We start from the raw sequence: 22,579 nt of genomic DNA on the forward strand, positions 1-22,579 counted from the left end.
ATGGATGGGTGCACTTTTATGATGGATGGATGCACTTTTATGATGGAGGGATGCACTTTTATGATGGATGGATGCACTTTTATGATGGATGGATGCACTTTTATGATGGATGGATGGATGCACTTTTATGATGGAGGGATGCACTTTTATGATGGAGGGATGCACTTTTATGATGGAGGGATGCACTTTTATGATGGATGGATGGATGCACTTTTATGATGGAGGGATGCACTTTTATGATGGATGGATGCGCTTTTATGATGGAGGGATGCACTTTTATGATGGAGGGATGCACTTTTATGATGGATGGATGGATGCACTTTTATGATGGGGATGGATGGGTGCACTTTTATGATGGAGGGATGCACTTTTATGATGGATAGATGGATGCACTTTTATGATGGATGGATGCACTTTTATGATGGATGGATGCACTTTTATGATGGATAGATGCACTTTTATGATGGATGGATGCGCTTTTATAATGGATGGATGCACTTTTATGATGGATAGATGCACTTTTATGATGGATGGATGCACTTTTATGATGGATGGATGCACTTTTATGATGGATGGATGCACTTTTATGATGGATGGATGCACTTTTATAATGGATAGATGCACTTTTATGATGGATGGATGCACTAATGATGGATGGATGCACTTTTATGATGGATGGATGCACTAATGATGGAGGGATGCACTTTTATGATGGATGGATGCACTTTTATGATGGAGGGATGCGCTTTTATGATGGAGGGATGCGCTTTTATGATGGATGGATGCACTTTTATGATGGAGGGATGCTCTTTTATGATGGAGGGATGCGCTTTTATGATGGAGGGATGCACTTTTATGATGGATGGATGCACTTTTATGATGGAGGGATGCACTTTTTTGATGGAGGGATGCGCTTTTATGATGGATGGATGCACTTTTATGATGGATAGATGCACTTTTATGATGGATGGATGCACTTTTATGATGAATAGATGCACTTTTATGATGATAGATGCACTTTTATGATGGATAGATGCACTTTTATGATGGATGGATGCACTTTTATGATGATAGATGCACTTTTATGATGATAGATGCACTTTTATGATGGATGGATGCACTTTTATGATGGATAGATGCATTTTTATGATGAATAGATGCACTTTTATGATGATAGATGCACTTTTATGATGGATAGATGCACTTTTATGATGGATGGATGCACTTTTATGATGATAGATGCACTTTTATGATGGAGGGATGCACTTTTATGATGGATAGATGCACTTTTATGATGGAGGGATGCACTTTTATTATGGATGGATGCACTTTTATGATGGAGGGATGCACTTTTATTATGGATGGATGCACTTTTATGATGGATAGATGCACTTTTATGATGAATAGATGCACTTTTATGATGGAGGGATGCACTTTTATTATGGATGGATGCACTTTTATGATGGATAGATGCACTTTTATGATGGATGGATGCACTTTTATGATGAATAGATGCACTTTTATGATGGAGGGATGCACTTTTATGATGGATAGATGCACTTTTATGATGGATGATGCACTTTTATGATGGATGGATGCACTTTTATGATGAATAGATGCACTTTTATGATGGAGGGATGCACTTTTATTATGGATGGATGCACTTTTATGATGGATAGATGCACTTTTATGATGGATAGATGCACATTTTTTGTGATGGAGGGATGATTAGATTTTGCCTTGTTTTAGCCTAGACGTCAGGGATGGATGGCTATTAGACATCTTTTAAACGCAAAATTGCTACAGTAGAAGTTTCTTTGAAGACAATTTCACCCTGAAATATGCGTATATCTATGATGTATAGAGGCATTATACTAAACTTCCCTGGCATGCACTGATGGCCTGTTCGAGCCCCAGGACTCTCTCTTCTTATTGGCTGGGAGCAGAAAACCGGCCTCACGGAGGTCAGTGAGGATGTTTTGCCCTCAGAGTCTAAAGGAACATCTGTTGACTGGACACATTAGTCATATTGCTGTCAGAAGAACAACAAAAAAGAGTGTGTTCACGTGTGTTTTAATGTCTAAGAGCTGTATGAAGGCCAGAAAGACCCTTCTATTTTACTGGAAATTAATGCATTTTGAAGTGTTATAAATTTGAATCTGCGGTTATTTTTATTTCATTACTGCTATTGGAGCCAGTTGTTTGTTGTTAGGTGTTTTAATATTGTTTTAGGTTTGAAACACACACACACATAAATATATATATATATTAGGGCTGTCAAAAGATTAATCGTGATTAATCGCATCCAAAATAAAAGTTTGTGTTTACATAATATATGTGTGTGTATATACATTCATGTATATATTTAAGAAATATTTGCATGTATATACTGTATATACATTTATATAATCTATAATATATATAAATATAAATGTTTTATATATAAAAAATATAAAAAAATTCTTAAATATATACATGCTTGTGTGTGTATTTATATAAAAATAATAATTAACAGAGTACACACACATATATTATGTAAACACAAACTTTTATTTTGGATGCGATTAATCTTTTGACAAACATATATATATATGTTTCAAAGTAGGATGTTTTCATATATTATCACAATATTTACCTGACAACTAATATGCAGAATTTATGCTTTTGTGTTTAGTCCTTTCTTTATTTTCAATAATCATTAAACTACATCAATCAAAACTTAACATCTAATGGGTAAATTACTATAATACATTAATAATTAGTGGTTGACCAAGGCCGATATATCGGACGATATTTGACTTTTTTTTAGTTTTATATATTGGCTGGTTAGTTTTTTTCTGCTTATATATATTTATAATATACGTAAATGTTAATTATAAATATATCGGCTTTATATCGGCCACCCTGCTCTTTAAGATATCGGCATCAGCCATCAAAAAATCCATATCGGTCGACCACTATTATTATTAATAAGTGTGTGACGAGATCTCGTGCCACGTTGATCTGCCATTCATGGGTCTTTAATGCAGAGACTCTCCTCATGTGTTTGCAGTTTAAATATACATTTACATTTATGCATTTGGCAGACGCTTTTATCCAAAGTGACTTACATTGCATTCAAGGTACACATTTTACATTTTGTCAATTCTTGCTTTCCCTGGGAATCGAACCCATGACCTTGGCGTTGCTAGCGCCATGCTCTACTGTTTGAGCCACAGGAAAGCAAATATACTAATGCATTTAAAAGTTAATGGCCAAACGTGTCATTACAAAAGTTCAATGCGGCTGCAGGTGAAATATAATGTGGATAACACTGAATAAATATCTTTTTCGTCAGGTTAAATACTGATAATTGATCACTCAAGCCCTTTAAAGCTACACTATGTAACTTTTCCGTCCACTTGAGGTCGCCTGTTCAAAACAAAGGCGAAGTTTGATGACGCCACATTTGAGCGCAGAATCTTGGGACATGTGGTCTTCACCTCACAGCCGGACATCCGCCATGTTTGTAGTTTTTTATCACTTTTTATCTGTAGTTCTAATCTAATCGAAAGGCCGCCAGGGCCATGGCGGAGGATTTGTTGCGCAACAGAAGTGTCAGACAAATGTCTTCTCTTTTTATTTATTTTTAATTTTTTATTGAGCAGATTGATAAATGACAGTAAGTGCATGACAAATATGGGAAACATCACATCCTGCTTTTTTTTTTTTTTTTTCAACCCCAGAAATGAATAAGTAAAAATTGCACAAATAGCTAGAACAACAACCCGACCCTAAACATCCCAAATTATCCAGCAAAAACCAAGAAAAAAAAAAAAAAAAAAAAAGGGATGGGGGGAATTAAATCTCCATTAAAGGTACAGCTCAACAAAGGAAAGAACAGGGTTCCACATTTCATAAAATGCGTTAACAGAGTCTCTGATTGAGTGTTTGATTTTTTCCAGGTGTAAAAAGGACATTAAGTATTTTAACCAAGAGCAGTTTGAGGGGGGGCATGATGATTTCCAATGTGACAGTATTCGTCTTCTGGCGACCAATGAAGCAAAAGCAATAATATCAGCATGTCTCTTGCTATACAAGCCATCAACAGAGGGTACTCCAAAAATTGCAAGTATTGGGCAGGGTTTCACAGAAACATTAAGAGCCTTTGACAATGTAGAAAAAAGGAAGACCAGAATGAATACAGTTTAGGGCAGGTGAAAAATGTATGAGTATGGTCTGCTGGGGAAAGCGAACATCTATTGCACCTATCATCTTCCGTTAGAGAGAGTTTCTTCAGTTTTGCTTTGGTGAAATGAATTTGAAAATGTCTTATCTTTTAAAATGCGCATTCAGCACCACCCATTCCAGACTACATACGACAGAATTGAAAGTGAAAGTAAACGCGAGCGCGCATTCAAACGCGATTTCAATACGTTACCGCTGTTTGAAAGCAGCTCACAGGCATGATAATATCTCTCAAGATGAAAGCTATAGATGTAACCATCTCTTAGCTCTGTATCATGCTTGAAGAAAAAAATGGTCTCTATTTGCACTTTTAATATTGAGTACTTTGATTATGGTTGCACTTGATCTATGATCAATTTGTGGAAAGGAGGTCAAAAGTTGTAGGAGCTCATAAATCATGTGCGGTTCGAAGGTCTGAAGAGACAATGAAAAAAAGAAAAGCCAGTCAGTTGAGTTGGTACAAAACCTTTTACATCATTAAAAATCAATTGACACGGAGTCATCATTTATGAATATTGATCAAACCGATAACCAATGACTGCACTGCATCTCTCATGATATTTCCATAATGCTCATATTTATGCTTCTGTATATTTTGTATGTTTTGATGCATAACTTTCCTCGCCTCCCAAACGTTCTCCGATCGCAAAGAAACGTTGGAAGCTATTTATTCATTTGTCACCTCACTTACAGTAGGCCTGTCAAGCTCTGGCCTTGACCCTGATGTTAAAACACGGGCAACAGGTGCGTCCTCGCCCAGTGCTGGTGTAAGTTATGTGACTGCTTGAGCCAAGTCACAGGTGCAGAGGTCAACATGCTATAGTAGGGGTTAAATAAAGCCTGTGTGACGTGACGATGCAGTGTTTATCATTTATTCAGGCTTATACTTAATTATAATCATTTCTAAGGCCTAGTCCACACCAGGGTTAATTTTGACAGCATATTTTGATTTAGTTTTAGTCATATTTTAGTCACCTGAATTGTTTTTAGTTTTAGTCTAGTTTTAGTCGACTAAATAACATACGATTTTAGTTGACTAAATATCATATGATTTTAGTCCACTAAATCTACAGTAGATTTAGTCTCCTAAAATCTAATGAGTTTAGTTAAATTGTAATACATTAAGCATTTAAGCATTACATAACCGACGGTCAGTTGAACTGACATTTTGACATGATTTTGTTTTTGACATTAAAAATACACGAAAGAATTCAATTCACTTTTTTGTTTGTTTTTAAAAACATCTATATAGTTTTTATAACTTTGTATTTCTGTTAGGGCTGCCAAAAGATTAATCGCGATTAATCGCATCCAAAATAGTTAACTAAAACCATTTAAAAAAATCTTCGTTACTTGAAATTAAATAAATGTTAACTGAAATAAAAAATAAAAATAAACAAACTTATTTGAAGCTTTAGCTTAACATGATATACTAACTAAAACAAATTAGGGCTGTCAAAAGATTAATCGCATCCAAAATAAAAGTTTGTGTTTACATAATATATGTGTGTGTACTCTGTTAATTATTATTTATATATAAATACACACACGTTTATATTTAAGAAATATTTGCATGTATATACTGTATATACATTTATATAATCTATAATATATATAAATATAAATGTTTTATATATAAAAATATTTTTTTCTTAAATATATACATGCTTGTGTGTGTATTTATATATAAATAATATTTAACAGAGTACACACACATATATAATGTAAACACAAACTTTTATTTTGGATGCGATTAATCGCGATTAATCTTTTGACAGCCCTAATTTCTGTTTTAGTTAGAATATCATGTTAAGCTAAAGCTTCAAATAAGTTTGTTTATTTATTTTTTTTAATTTCAGTTAACATTTATTTAATTTCAAGTAACGAAGATTTTTTTTAATGGTTTTAGTGAACTATTATAACCCTGATACTTTATTTAATATGTGTCAAATACTGATCTTTCCTCCTGACTATGAATTAAATGGGAAGTCAATTAAATACAGTTTATTGTGTAAGCAAAAACGAATATATAATGCGTGACTTTTAATTATAAACCAGCTGGAAATACACCGGGACTCTTATTTTGAAATCTCGCCTTACTATTGCAGTTGCAGGAGCTCATTCAAGTTCAGATGAGGAGATAAAATATGCATTGTTACAACCGTCTAAAACACATTACTATATAAACATCGTAAAGTAAACATTGTCATTATTCATCAGCATTAGTTCATAAACAATTGTCTGGCATAAATGTGTGTTATTGATTGATTGTGAGCTGCTCTGGAGCGCTGGATTGGGGATGTGTGAGCCGTGTTTTCCAGCAGTTAGATCAGTTCACATCAAATGTGCGCATCTGTTACACAGGACATGAGTTCTGACTGGATCTCTTCCCTAATCGTCCCTCCCTAACATTTTCGTCTCGTTTTTATTTGTTGACGAAAATGACAGAAAATCTTTGTTATAGTTTTTGTCATCCTTCACTAGTTTTTATTTAGTTATCGTCTCGTTTTCGTCAGTGAAAAAAGGTTGTTGACGAAAATTATGACAAATTATTCGTCAACGAAATTAACACTGCTCCACACGTACACAGGTATTTTTATAAACTGAGTCTTTCCCTCCGTTTAAAAAATTGCGTCCACATGAAAACCCAAAACACCCTATGAAGCGCTGTCAAGATCATGTCAAACCAACAGGTGGCATTATAACCCTAACCGTAAAGCCATGTTGGCCAATCAGAAGCCTGGAAAAAAAGGTTATTGCCGGTTCCGCCTCTGACGCAACAAGCCAAAATCTCCGGTTTCACTGTCCACACGACAACACATAAAGCCGCCTCTCAGCACTAAATTGAGCTCTTTTTCGCTGCTTATTGCACTTAAACAGTCAAACACACACTAAATAATGTGAGTATTGGTGAGTATTCACATAAATACAGTCAGTTCTGTTTTAAGTGAACGTAAACCGTTGAGAAAGAACGCGCATGTGTAACAGTGTAATGGATCCGTGCGTCAGCTCTTAAAGTGACAGCAGCTAAATAATTAAAAATATCTAAATGGAAGTTTTTCCTCATGGTATCGATGTCAAAATTGTGGCCAGTGAAAATGCTGAGTGGCTAGTGACTCTGGAAAACCTCCATGGTGACGCGTCATTGCTTGTCACGTGACACCGCAGCAGCAACAGCGCTGAATGAATGATGATCTGCTTTTATGTCATTTTGTCCTTTTTTATTCAGAATATTCACAAATGTGTTAGCTATGGCATGAAATATCTGATATTCCGATTGTCAAATACATGCAGTGGAAGTATATTGTTGTTTAAACAGCTTTATAGCGATGGCGTTAGTTGAGCTGTATGCGCGATGGCCGCCGCCGTGTTAGTTTGTGCCGCAGACGCAGTTCAGAGAATCAGATCTGTTTGATTTACAACCTCTATGTTAACAAAACGTGAATTCATCCACTTCTCCCCAAATACTTAAAAGTAAGTGGCTGGTGAACTGGGAATAGAGTAGAGTAAACATTGAAGTTACTTACACAATGTGTATCTGATATGAATAAAACGTGTCGAATTATAATGGAAAGGATTATTATTACCTCTTCCATAGACATCAGTGTGTATTTTACAAACTCTAAATGTACTGTTGAATGCATTGTATGTGGTTGAAAACACTGAAAAGTTGTGATATATGACAGCTCTGAGCGCGCATGTCTCCGGCTAAATTCAACATTTGATCATGTGATGCTCTTGATCATCCGCTCAGGGACCAGCCTAGACTGATTACACCTGTGTGATCGTACGTGCCAAAGGCTTAAAAACAATACATTTTCTGACACAAATTTTTGAAATGTAGGCTTAAATCAAACACATTTTAATTCAGATTCTGGTTTTCACCGAACACGTAGTCATATCGTATTGTATCGAGATATCTGGCATGAAAATCGAGATATGAAATTTTGTCCATATCGTTCAGCCCTAATTTCCACCCCTAATATTAATATAGAATTTATTTGATGTGCTTTACAGCAAACGTAGCTCGTTGAATCAGATTTAAGAGCCATAACTGTGCATTTCATGTTTGATGCCCGTGATTTGAACATGCGGTCCAGCGGGACCAACACCTCCCGCGTTCTTGTCCTCGACCTAACCTCTCCTCCTCTTCCTCTACATCTCCCTCTGTATCTCCCCATCTAATCTCCCTTTCGAAACCCAGTGTTTCTAGGGACAAAATGGCTCAATATGTGTGAAGCAACATCCATTAGTTTGCACAGCCCCGTCCCTTCTTGCCAGCCTGCACTTTGAGTCTCTGCTCCGCTGGCAAACCGCTGGTCGTCTTCACTGTTTTGCCAGATTGTGCAAGCTGTTTGATTTCATGATTTGGATACGTTTACGACCTTCGGATCTGGCCTGTTTGTTATTTCCAGGGATACTGAGGAGAATAGCGCTTCGATTATCAAGGTTTCAAAAGGTTATATGGGGATGTTGGCCATGGCAGCAGAGGTTAATCATCAAATACATTGAAAAAGGGCCGTCTCTAACGATTATTCTAGTAATCGGTCGATTATTTTGGCGATTAATCGGGTACTCATGTCATTTTTAAGCAACAATTTGCATATTTAGAAACATATTGATGTATTCTCTTGTGTTGGCGTGGGTTTATAAGTGATTTATGTTACAAAGCTGGAGAAATTATGCATGTTGTGTTGCACAATTGAACGTTATAAGCAACTCAAACTCAGCATATGCAGAGATGGAGTTTGTGAACCGAACTGCTCGCATGTAAATGATAACGGTGCAAAACTTGCACTATGAAACACAAAGCGTGTCAGACTTTATATGCGTTCCCAAATGCACATTATTGAAAACCCAAACAAACAGAGACTGAGATTGTTGCGTTTTATTCTGAAATAGGGCTGTCACCAATGATTATTTTGGTAATTGAGTAATCGGTCGATTATTTTTTACGATTAATCGAGTAATAGGATTTTTTTGTGTGGTAATAAAAATAAACCTAAGAAAACAATTGCTACTCTTATCCTTCCCTCAGGTAATTTTGATCCAAAATGAATTACTTATTTTTATTTTTTTAAAGGGAGTGTTCATCGGAGTGGTCCAAGACTTAAGGAATTTTGTCACACTTGAACTTGGAATACACACACACACACACACAAAATGTACTGGATTCGAGCAGTTTATGAGGTTAAAGTTACAAATCCTTCCCTCTTGGGTCAATTTGACCCCCATAGGAATGAATGGAATGTGAGGAATTTATTTTTATTTGTCAAAACAAAAACAAAATATCTGGCACAACCCTAAACTAACACACACACACACAAATGAAGGCATGAGACTATAGAACATTCCCAATGCAGAACACACTCACATACATACTCACACACACACACACACACACACACACACACACACACACACACACACACACACACACACACACACACAGGAATTCCCATTAAAATGAACGAGAGGTCATATAACAAGGGAAATGTTTTTTATTTAACATCTTTTCAAATAAATATCTATCAGTCACAATGCACACAGAAATGAAGAGGTTAGATTTGAACACATTTACAATGCAGAACAACAGTGGTTTGTCATTTAAAGGTAAATAAAATAAAAAATAACAAAAAAAACTCCTAAAAAAATTGCATTAAAAATAGAACAAATATTATCAAAATGAAATATAAGCTTTCTGGACAACAACAAAAAAGTATAATTTTATGGCTTTGGGTCATTTTGACCCGTGAGGGAAGGATTTGTTACAAAGTGCGAGGGACGGATGAGGGTTAAAATGACTTAAAACACATATAAAATGACAACCAACTCAACTTTTATTTATAAATTACTTTTAAAACCATTAGAATGGACCAAAATGCTGTCCATAAATAGTAAATAACTCTAAAATTCATACACACATAAAATAACAACAAAACATAACACCAAGAAAACCAATAATATTTGGTTCAAATAAAGTATCAAAAGCAAGAAATAAATTAATCACGATTAATCGCATCCAAAGTAAAACTGTGTATAATTATTATGTATATTTGAATACACACATACATGCATATATTTAAGAAATATTTGCATGTATATATTTATATAATTGATATTATATATAATTATAAATATTTTATATATAAATAAATAAATAAAATCTTAAATGTATACATGCAAGTGTGTGTTTTTATAAATATATAATAATTATACACAGTACACATATATTATTATACACACACATTTTTATATTGGATGTGATTTATCGATTTGATAGCATTAGTTTAAATATATCGGGCAGCCGTATAAAACGCTCTAATAATGCGGTTCGTGGATCCTCATCCATGGAATTTGTCACTTCCGAGTAAATTGCGATCGAGTATAGAGTACTCGGATTGTGACAGTTCGAATATGAATGTTAATTAGGATTATGTGGTACGACAATATAAATAGTGCCTACTGCTGTAGTGTATTTGTGCAGATATCTTTACTATATTTTGAGATTTAATTTTATATTAAAGCAATAAAAATCTAGTACTTTTCATTTATAAAATATTTAATTCACTGGATTATCCAAAACTAGGCATTGCCACATGATTATTATATATATATATATATATATATATCAGGGTTTCCGTTGTCCGGTAATTACCGGACATTGGCCGGGAAAAAAATTTAATGTCCGACAAAATTAAATCTTTTCGGTCAAATTGTCAGATTAAAACTGCCTAATAATCCCGGCCCCGCCCCCCTAACACAATCTGAATCGACCGTTTGAAAGTTTTTAAACAACATCGCATGTTGCATTTCAAATAAAGCGCACGCCTAACGGCTATAATATAGACCTAAACCACGAACTATAGAGAGACGTTTTAAATATGGCCAGGCCCAGGCAGACTAGCCTTAAAAGTTTTTTTCAAAGGCCAGACACGAAGGAGGATACTGAATCAGGAACGCCTGAAGCCTCAGATGTCCAGAGCCAGACAGCTCCGCCACCACTGGAGAAAAAGCCGAAGTGTTGGGCGTATCAATCGGAATGACAAGTTCCCATGGCTAAGATGTCAGGTAGTTGATGGTAACGAAAACATTTTCTGTTCGCGCTGCGAAAAGGCAGGACGACGCAACGGATTCACAAGAGGGTCGAATAATTTGAGAATGTCATTTGTTTGTTCAAGTTCATTTGACAAGGAGTCATTTCACACGGTGGCCAATTTAAATGTTACCAACTAAATGAGACATACTGAGTTTATAATTAAATTTGCTTGTGTAACAACAATGCTATATTCGGATATTTTATGTGAGGAAGGGGGTTGGTTTGTTAAACTATGAAATGTGCAACCAAAGTAAAAAAAATTGGTTGATTGACGCCAATCGGACGTTCATGTTTTTTTTTGCGTCTATTTGAAAGTTAGGCTAATAAACATGTTGCATATACAGCCTGATTATGTCATTTTTTTTAAGTTACATAAACTGCTTTCAGTTTTTCACAAATTGAATAATTAAGAGGCGATATTTGACCGGCATATCATCAAAATGTCCGGAAAACGAAACCTCCCATTTTTTTCTAGCGGAAACTCTGATATATATATATATATACAAATTCAATACTTTTCCAGCAAGAAAAACTGTATTTTGATGTATTCCCAATCCCTTACCATGATATAAGATTAGGATCACACCGTTCAGCCCTAATGTTAAGGATGTGTTCCTCATGGGAAAGATGATCAACCTCATTCCTATTTTGAATCTCTGTCACCATGCCTGGAAGGCAGTGTAGGAAACCCCGACGGATCCAAGGACAAACGAGGACAAACACAACCTTCAAATGTACTGCCAGGCTATTTGCAGAAGCGCCTGGTTTAGATTGTGTACATAATTTTCTGGCCCGTTTAATAGTGAGATTTAAAATAGAACGAGTACAGTACAGGACAGGACAGATATTTAAAACATGCGTTGATCTGTGTAAAAATATGTCGTTTTTTTTCTGTTTCTCCAACTTTGTAGGGTTTCTTCCGTCGGACCATTCGCCTCAAACTGGAGTACGATAAGTGTGAACGCCGCTGTAAGATCCAAAAGAGGAACCGAAACAAGTGCCAATACTGTCGCTTTCAGAAGTGCCTGTCTGTGGGCATGTCCCACAACGGTAAGTTGCATCTCAAGCCCTAATTTTAATGTAATTGTGTCTCATGGAAACCATACAATACTGGCCGACACATTTAAATGAAACTTTTCCTTCCTCAAGGTTAACTTGCACTAGCGTTCTGGTTAATCTTTGACTAAATGAGCTAGCCTGTGAGCGTTCGGTCATCTTTGTCCTTGAGATATCAGTGCATTGTTTTCAGTCTGGAGTCAAAGGTCATCTTTAATTATGCTGAACCGCTCATCTTGCGTGGACTTTATGACCAGCGAAGGCATGTGCTGAAATCGTGCTATGGTCGAAGTCCGTAATCTGAACCGTGAACACACAGCGAGGCGTGATCACCCTAACCCCATTCCTCACAGCAAAGCTAAAATTAATGCTTCTTTATTTGTGGTTATTTTGACAGAAATACTAACTATAAACTGTGTTTGAAGAGAGACTTGTGTTACTAAAGAAACAGATATTGGTTGTTCCATTCTTTTCATTATTAAAGCGGTTTATCTTTCACGTCGTAAGCTGATATAAACATATGTGCCATTGGACGCTTGCTTTAGACTTGGCATCTGCTCATCCCAGTGAAAGTTAAAACCAGCGCTCCTCACCACTCCCTTCATCCTGTTATCTCCAGACACTGGAGTATTAGACCTGATCAGCATATAAGGCTTTGTTAAAGTGAGAGTTCACCGAAAAATTCAAGTTCTGTCAGCATTTATTCTCCCTCATGTGGGACTGCAGCGATTGTGCTTCAAAAATGACTAAACATTACCATAAAAGTACAGTAGTTCATATGACTCGGGAAGAAATTTGATGCCGCTGAACAGACCGAAATATTCACTACTGATCATTTATTCAACTTTTATTCAGGAAGGACGCATTAAATTGATCATTTATAATGTTACAAAAGATTTCCCTTTCAAATAAATGCTGTTCTTTTGAACTCTCTATTAATCCTGATAAAAATGTATCATGGTTGGCACAAAAATATGAAGCAGTTTTCAACATTGATAATAGAGCTGCGTGATTTCAAACAGAGATTGAAACAAAAAACATACAATAACATGTCATTTACTAGAGGTTCTGGCAAAATGTTAATTGCTGCAGTCTTAATTAAAGTTTAATTAATCTGAATGAATTCTTGTTTTTTAAATGGTTGAGTGAATGATACAATGACTCGCTCATAAAGACTTCACTTGTTTCATTACTGGATGAATCAGTGTTTTTGAATGAATCTCTTGAGTGAATGATTCAATGACTCACTCATAAAGACTTCACTTGTTTCATTACTGGATGAATCAGCGTTTTTGACCGTATCTTTTGAATGAATGATTCAATGACTCACTCATATAGACTTCACTTGTTTCAGTACTGGTTGAATCAGTGTTTTTGACCGTATCTTTTGAATGAATGATTCAATGACTCACTCATATAGACTTCACTTGTTTCATCACTGGTTGAATCAGTGTTTTTGACCGTATCTTTTGAATGAATGATTCAATGACTCACTCATAAAGACTTCACTTGTTTCATTACTGGATGAATCAGCGTTTTTGAACAAATCTCTTGAATGAATGATTCAATGACTCACTCATAAAGACTTCACTTGTTTCATTACTGGATGAATCAGTGTTTTTGAACAAATCTCTTGAATGAATGATTCAATGACTCACTCATAAAGACTTCACTTGTTTCATTACTGGATGAATCAGTGTTTTTTAATGAATCTCTTGAGTGAATGATTCAATGACTCACTCATAAAGACTTCACTTGTTTCATTAATGGATGAATCAGTGTTTTTGAATGAATCTCTTGAATGAATGATTCAATGACTCACTCATAAAGACTTCACTTGTTTCATTACTGGATGAATAAATGTTTTTGAATGTATCTCTTGAATGAATGATTCACTGACTCATTCATATAGACTTCACTTGTTTCATTACTGAATGAATCAGTGTTTTTGAATGAATCTCTTGAATGAATGATTCAATGACTCACTCATAAAGACTTCACTAGTTTCATTACTGGATGAATCAGTGTTTTTGAACGAATCTCTTGAATGAATGATTCAATGATTCACTCATAAAGACTTCACTTGTTTCATTACTGGATGAATCAGCGTTTTTGACCGTATCTTTTGAATGAATGATTCAATGACTCACTCATATAGACTTCACTTGTTTCATTACTGGTTGAATCAGTGTTTTTGACCGTATCTTTTGAATGAATGATTCAATGACTCACTCATAAAGACTTCACTTGTTTCATTACTGGATGAATCAGCGTTTTTGAACAAATCTCTTGAATGAATGATTCAATGACTCACTCATAAAGACTTCACTTGTTTCATTACTGGATGAATCAGTGTTTTTGAATGAATCTCTTGAGTGAATGATTCAATGACTCACTCATAAAGAGTTCACTTGTTTCATTACTGGATGAATCAATGTTTTTGACCGTATCTTTTGAATGAATAATAATTTTTTTTAACAGTCACTCGTCGCCACCTACTGGCGTAACTATGTAATTGATAAAATTGTTATTTTGAAGCGTCAAGTTAAGCCCAAATTATACTTCACTCTACGTGTGCGCAAGGGTTAGAGCAGTGCGCGCTACGCAAATTTCGTCATCAGAAGAGTACGCGTACAGCCAGATTTTTTTAACCAGTGTACGCTAACCCTCGCACATGCACATTTAATTTATTTGCAGTATTTATATGAGTTGTAATTTGTGATTTGCTCTATTTTGATCACTACCGTAGACATCAGTGTTGACATCCAAAACTATAAACTTTTATCCCACTACTTCTGTGATAATATGAATAATTGTATCACATAAATAAATTGTTAGTGAATTCAAACGTGTCTGTTTCAAGCACTGGAGGTTTACAGGCCGGGACTGTAAGCTTATTAGCTGTTGGGGATTGTGGCGTCCGTGTTAGGATTGCATTTCAGGAACTAAAGATGTCCACATTTGAGTGCAGCATATACTACTGACAGTAGAGACAGTTAGAAACCATCAATCCAAAACACAGAGTTTCTGAAACACTTCTGATGCCAACCACTAGCCTGTCCAATGACACCATCAAACTCCATTTGAACTCGGGCCAGATTGAAACTTGTGTTACTCAATTCCTCTGGGCGAGTTTCTAAGGCACCAGACATCGTGATCTGACACAATTTGTACACAGTGGCCTTGGATTTCAGCAAATATTAATCATCCGTGATCAGCGGCGCATGTAGTTGTTTTGCAAGAGATCCGCAGAGTGAAGGTTTACAGCCGTTTGGAGCAAATGCCATCATCTGAACTTTAGCAGGTTGTGAAAAGAAGATGATATTGGATTGTCCTTGTGAAACACAATTACATAGTGACACAATTAATTGGCTTGACAAGTTCAGAAGGTATTGAAATAGGAAGCTGGGTCTGTTACATATACATATACGCATAATTATAATAATACATTATTGTTATTATTTTATAGTTTTTACATTTTTTAGTTATTTTGTTTTGTTATTTAGTTGGGTCTGTTACATATAGACACATTAATAATAATAATAATAATAATAATAATAATATTATTATTATTATTATTATTATTATTATTATTATTATGTGTCTATAAACAGACCCAACTTCATGTTTTAAATTGGAAAAAATACAATTTAAATAAAAATAAGTAATAAAATAACATTTAAAACAATAAAAATTATAAAATTATATCAAGAATGTATTACTAATTACTATCATTATCATTATTGTGTGTCTATATGTAACAGACCTAACTTCATATTTTAATACTTTGAAAAAATATGACTCAAATATGAAATAAAATTTAAATGGATGTAATGAAATTATATTTAAAATAATATAAATGATCAAATAATAAGAACATATTATTATTATTATTATTATTATTATTATTATTATTATGTGTATATATGTAACAGACATAACTACATGTTTTAAATACAAATTATAAAATAATAAGAATAAAATGATTATTATTATTCTTATTAATGTTATTTTATTACTTATTTTTCATTTAAATTTTAGTGTTGTATTTTTATTATATATTATCATATTTCACAACAATAATAATAATAATAATAATAGTAATTAATAATACATTTTTTATTTTATTTTAATAATTTTTATTATTTTAAATATTATTTTATTACTAATTTTAATTTTATTTAATTTTTTTTATTTAAAAAATGAAGTTATGTCTGTTACCTATAGACACATAATAATAATAATAATAATAATAATAATAATAATAATAATTATAGTAAAAATATATATATATTATTATTGTTATTATTTTATGATTTTTATTATTTTATGTTATTTTATTACTTAAAGCTACACTGTGTGATATTTTCCCCCATCTAGTGGTGAAAAGGTATATGACCATCCAGTGAATTTTAGTTTCTGTTCTGTTCAATTCCGATTTCGTTTTAACTCCTACGGTGGCCGATTTAGTCCAAGATTAATATGGCTTCCAGTTCGACCTCGTCCACATTCGACACGGTGCCTGTGGGATATTCTGTGCGCAGTGGGATGGTTGGAACTCAACTGGCCTAATTATTCGGCTAGAAAGAACTGCAGCTAATCCAGAGTGAACTTTGATGATAGTAATGTTTATTCAGTCATCCAATTGCAAGGCATAAACAGGTTTGCATGGATATGTACATAAATGTGGTTTCTGTGAGAGAACAAATTAGGATGGTAAATATACATGATAATGACATGACAGAATATACACAGTTAAGAACTGTATAACTATACTTATAAGTTACATTTGTATAATGTAACCGTAAACCAGAGCTTATTGTACCAAAATAAGTGCTAAATGCAGCTGCATTAAAAGGAGCGGAGCTGCCGCTGCTAACAAGCGGTGTCGGATTACAAAAGTGTGTGCGCAGGTTTAGCACTGCAGTGCGCTCTATATAACAAGTGTTAATATGCCGATCAGACCTGATACATATTTCCATCAACATACATTACAAGCAAATATTTTCTATAAACGAATAAACATTGTTAATAACTGAATGACTATTCAAATAGGTGAGCATTACGCTATTGTATGTTGACACAAAAATACTTCTGAGGTAACATCAACTGAATTACATGATGACACACTCTGAAACACATCCACAATGACAATAACTATTATTACTTACGGAGTTATTAACGCACAGAAATACCACACAAGGAAAAACAGACTTTTGAGGAATAAACAAGCCAGGAAAACTCCGTATAACTCTGTTACTGGAGCTGCTGAGATGAAAACTCTCTGCGCATGCACCAGACAAGTCTGAACAAGTTGACGCGCACAGTGTTAAAACCGGTTAAAACGCGAAAGGCGAAGCTTGAATTTACGGGTATGTCCCTCTTTGGCGAATGTACTTTCAAGATGGAGGGGCAACATGGCGACCACCGTTAGATCCCATTACCTTATGTATTTTCAATGGCATATTATAAACTTACGAGAATACTTTATTACTTGAAAGAAGTAAATATACATTAATGAGCACATATATTTTTGAAAGAACTAAGTGTTTTTAGCTAAGAATAGACTAAAAAAGTTACACAGTGTAGCTTTAAATTTCATTTTAATTTTATTGAGTCTTACTTTTTCAAAGTACTAAAACATGATATATATATATATATATATATATATATATATATATATATATATATATATATATATATATATATATATATATATATATATATATATATATATATATATATATATATATATATATATATATAATTAAAACATTTTCTATTTTAGTATTTATTTTAATTTTATTACATTTTAATCTTTCAAAGTACATGATGTTGGGGTGGGACATATCTATATCTAAAGGCTTTTAAAATAATAATAAAAGGTTTTTATTATTATTAATTTGGTTGTTTTGCAAGAGAATCCGCAGATTGAAGGTTTACAGACACAACTTCAGTCCGTGTTTTATGTTATCCGCACATGCATTAAAGAACAATAGGGATATTGAACAAAAGCTCACTGGACGTTGTGCCAAGTAAGTCACACAGCAGTCAGGCGAATTTATGTGATTTGCACTCTTGGAAGGCCGTCATGAACTCTTCTCTTCAGATTATATCCACATATTACTGCAGAAACTTCACAAGAAACAGTTGTGAAGCGTGTCAGATATCGGCTTTGTTCCAAAATATAGTGCAGAGAGAGCATCAATTCTTACATGGGACGCTGGTTTGGGAGGCATCTATAAGTTATCTTTCAATCCCTCGAACAGCCATCCGCTTTGGGCGAATGCCACAGTCGGAGAAGCTGAGGTTGAAGGCGGAGATCCTAACCGGAGAGCGAGAGGTCGAGGACCCGCAGCTGGCCGATCAGAAAACCCTGGCCAAGCAGATCTACGAGGCCTACATGAAGAACTTCAGCATGAACAAATGCAAAGCAAGGACCATCCTGACGGGCAAGACGAGCACGCCGGTAAGAGAATTCTGCCATGTGTAAGTAATCCTAGCAACGGGGATGTGCACTGACAAATCAAGGGCAGTGGCACAAACGAAAAAAGGCACTGAGGGGAGATCGTTCGGCTGAAATCATGTTCAGTGGGAGGCGGGGGTTGGGGGATGACCTTAGCAACACCCTAACAACACAGAACACTACCTAGCAACCATCGGGAACACTTTAGCAACGCCCTAGCAATATCCTAGTAGCCACTCAGACCACCCTAGCAACCATTAAGAACACCTTGGCAACACCCTAACAACACAGAACACTACCTAGCAACCATCGGGAACACTTTAGCAACGCCCTAGCAATATCCTAGTAGCCACTCAGACCACCCTAGCAACCATTAAGAACACCTTGGCAACACCCTAACAACACAGAACACTACCTAGCAACCATCGGGAACACTTTAGCAACGCCCTAGCAATATCCTAGTAGCCACTCAGACCACCCTAGCAACCATTAAGAACACCTTGGCAACACCCTAACAACACAGAACACTACCTAGCAACCATCGGGAACACTTTAGCAACGCCCTAGCAATATCCTAGTAGCCACTCAGACCACCCTAGCAACCATTAAGAACACCTTGGCAACACCCTAACAACACAGAACACTACCTAGCAACCATCGGGAACACTTTAGCAACGCCCTAGCAATATCCTAGTAGCCACTCAGACCACCCTAGCAACCATTAAGAACACCTTGGCAACACCCTAACAACACAGAACACTACCTAGCAACCATCGGGAACACTTTAGCAACGCCCTAGCAATATCCTAGTAGCCACTCAGACCACCCTAGCAACCATTAAGAACACCTTGGCAACACCCTAACCACCAGAACACCCTAGGTACTACCTAACAACCATCCGGAACACCTTTCACACCTGAGCATCCTTTCAGAGCCAGTAATTAATGACAGAATTTTCATTTTTGGGTGAACTAACCCTTTAACTAACGTTAACAAAGATGAACAAATACAGTAACAAATGTACTGCTCATGGTTAGTTCATGTTAGTTAATACATTAACTAATGTTAACTAATGACCATTATTCTAAAGTGTTACCTTTTAATTTCTCAGGTTTGAGCTCTTGCGCAGTGGCCAGTGCATGTTCTTACACAAGGCCAGGGCAGTTTCCTGTCTCTTTACACCTTCTTATAAAGCACAAAGCCCATTAATAAAACTGATCTCTTATTGAAGAGGCTGTTTATAGTTGACTGGGTGTGGCCACATGTCAGTATAAGGATTGGTTTCCCCTCATGCATCTGTAACACTAGCCTGATTGTTGGTTCTGCCCCTCGCCCTGAGCTCCGCAGGACACGGGCCAGCTGTTGGGAGTGAGAGCAGCTGAATTAAGATGAGTCTTTCATCTCTCACAGTACGCTTGTTCTCTCACAGCCCTGCAAACCAGCCTCTCAGAGTGTCATGTTGACCTCTCTTATGGAGGCGGCGGAGTTTAGTCCTGTTTGGACACAATTCATTGGCTTGACAAGTTTAGAAAAGTATTGAAACGGGAAGCTGGGTCTGTTACATATACACATATTATAATATGTTGTTATTATTATTATTATACACTCTCCTAAAGGATTATTAGGAACACATACTAATACTGTGTTTGACCCCCTTTCGCCTTCAGAACTGCCTTAATTCTACGTGGCATTGATTCAACAAGGTGCTGAAAGCCTTCTTTAGAAATGTTGGCCCATATTGATAGGAGAGCATCTGCAGTTGATGGAGATTTGTGGGATGCACATCCAGGGCACGAAGCTCCCGTTCCACCACATCCCAAAGATGCTCTATTGGGTTGAGATCTGGTGACTGTGGGGGCCATTTTAGTTCAGTGAACTCATTGTCCTGGTCAAGAAACCAATTTGAAATGATTGGAGCTTTGTGACATGGAGCATTATCCTGCTGGAAGTAGCCATCAGAGGATGGGGACATGGTGGTCATAAAGGGATGGACATGGTCAGAAACAATGCTCAGGTAGGCCGTGGCATTTAAACCATGCCCAACTGGCACTAAGGGGCCTAAAGTGTGCCAAGAAAACATCCCCCACACCATTACACCACCACCACCAGCCTGCACAGTGGGAACAAGGCATGATGGATCCATGTTCTCATTCTGTTTACGCCAAATTCTGACTCTACCATCTGAATGTCTCAACAGAAATCGAGACTCATCAGACCAGGCAACATTTTTCCAGTCTTCAACTGTCCAATTTTGGTGAGCTTGTGCAAATTGTAGCCTCTTTCTCCTATTTGTAGTGGAGATGAGTGGTACCCGGTGGGGTCTTCTGCTATTGTAGCCCATCCGCCTCAAGGTTGTGTGTGTTGTGGCTTCACAAATGCTTTGCTGCAGACCTCGGTTGTAACGAGTGGTTATTTCAGTCAAAGTGTCTCTTCTATCAGCTTGAATCAGTCGGCCCATTCTCCTCTGACCTCTAGCATCAACAAGGCATTTTGGCCCACAGGACTGCCGCATACTGGATGTTTTTCCCTTTTCACACCATTCTTCATTAACCCTAGAAATGGTTGTGTGTGAAAATCCCAGTAACTGAGCAGATTGTGAAATACTCAGACCGGCCCGTCTGGCACCAACAACCATGCCACGCTCAAAATTGCTTAAATCACCTTTCTTTCCCATTCTGACATTCAGTGTGGAGTTCAGGAGATTGTCTTGACCAGGACCACACCCCTAAATGCACTGAAGCAACTGCCATGTGATTGGTTGATTAGATAATTGCATTAATGAGAAATTGAACAGGTGTTCCTAATAATCCTTTAGGTGAGTGTATGTATGTAAATATACACACATACACACACATATATTATATATTTTCATACTTTTATATTAGATGCAATTAATCGTGATTAATCTTAAAAGTTTTTAAATATATGTGTGTGTGTACACCGATCAGGCATAACATTATGATCGGTGAAGTGAATAACATTGATGATCTCTTCTTCTCCTGTTAGTGGGTGGGATATATTAGGCAGCAAGTAAACATTTTGTCCTCAGAGTTGATGTGTTAGAAGCAGGAAAAATGGGCAAGCGTAAGGATTTGAGCGAGTTTGACAAGGGCCAGATTGTGACGGGTCAGAGCATCTCCAAAACTGCAGCTCTTGTGGGATGTTCCCGGTCTGCAGTGGTCAGTCTCTATCAAAAGTGCTCCAAGGAAGGAACAGTGGAGAACTGGCCACAGGGTCATGAAGGACCAGTGGAGAACCGGCCACAGGGTCATGAAGGACCAGTGGAGAACCGGCCACAGGGTCATGAAGGACCAGTGGAGAACCGGCCACAGGGTCATGGAGGACCAGTGGAGAACCGGCCACAGGGTCATGGAGGACCAGTGGAGAACCGGCCACAGGGTCATGAAGGACCAGTGGAGAACCGGCCACAGGGTCATGGAGGACCAGTGGAGAACCGGCCATAGGGTCATGAAGGACCAGTGGAGAACCGGCCACAGGGTCATGAAGGACCAGTGGAGAACCGGCCATAGGGTCATGAAGGACCAGTGGAGAACCGGCCATAGGGTCATGAAGGACCAGTGGAGAACCGGCCACAGGGTCATGGAGGACCAGTGGAGAACCGGCCACAGGGTCATGAAGGACCAGTGGAGAACCGGCCACAGGGTCATGGAGGACCAGTGGAGAACCGGCCACAGGGTCATGGGCGGCCGAGGCTCATTGATGCCCGTGTG

At 36.6% G+C, this 22,579-nt stretch overlaps 1 protein-coding gene across 1 annotated transcript in view; it reads left to right on the forward strand.

Annotated features, from left to right (window-relative positions):
* pparab (peroxisome proliferator-activated receptor alpha b) overlaps positions 1 to 22,579 on the forward strand; it is a 74,867-nt gene that overhangs the window by 46,499 nt on the left and 5,789 nt on the right. The window contains exons 4-5 of the mRNA XM_079810406.1: positions 12,238 to 12,376; positions 18,652 to 18,851. Of these exons, the coding sequence (XP_079666532.1) occupies positions 12,238 to 12,376; positions 18,652 to 18,851 (339 nt within the window). The remainder of the gene's footprint in view (positions 1 to 12,237; positions 12,377 to 18,651; positions 18,852 to 22,579) is intronic.

This window comes from Gobio gobio (assembly GCF_949357685.1).
Source record: "Gobio gobio genome assembly, chromosome: 25".
Lineage (NCBI taxonomy): Eukaryota > Metazoa > Chordata > Actinopteri > Cypriniformes > Gobionidae > Gobio > Gobio gobio.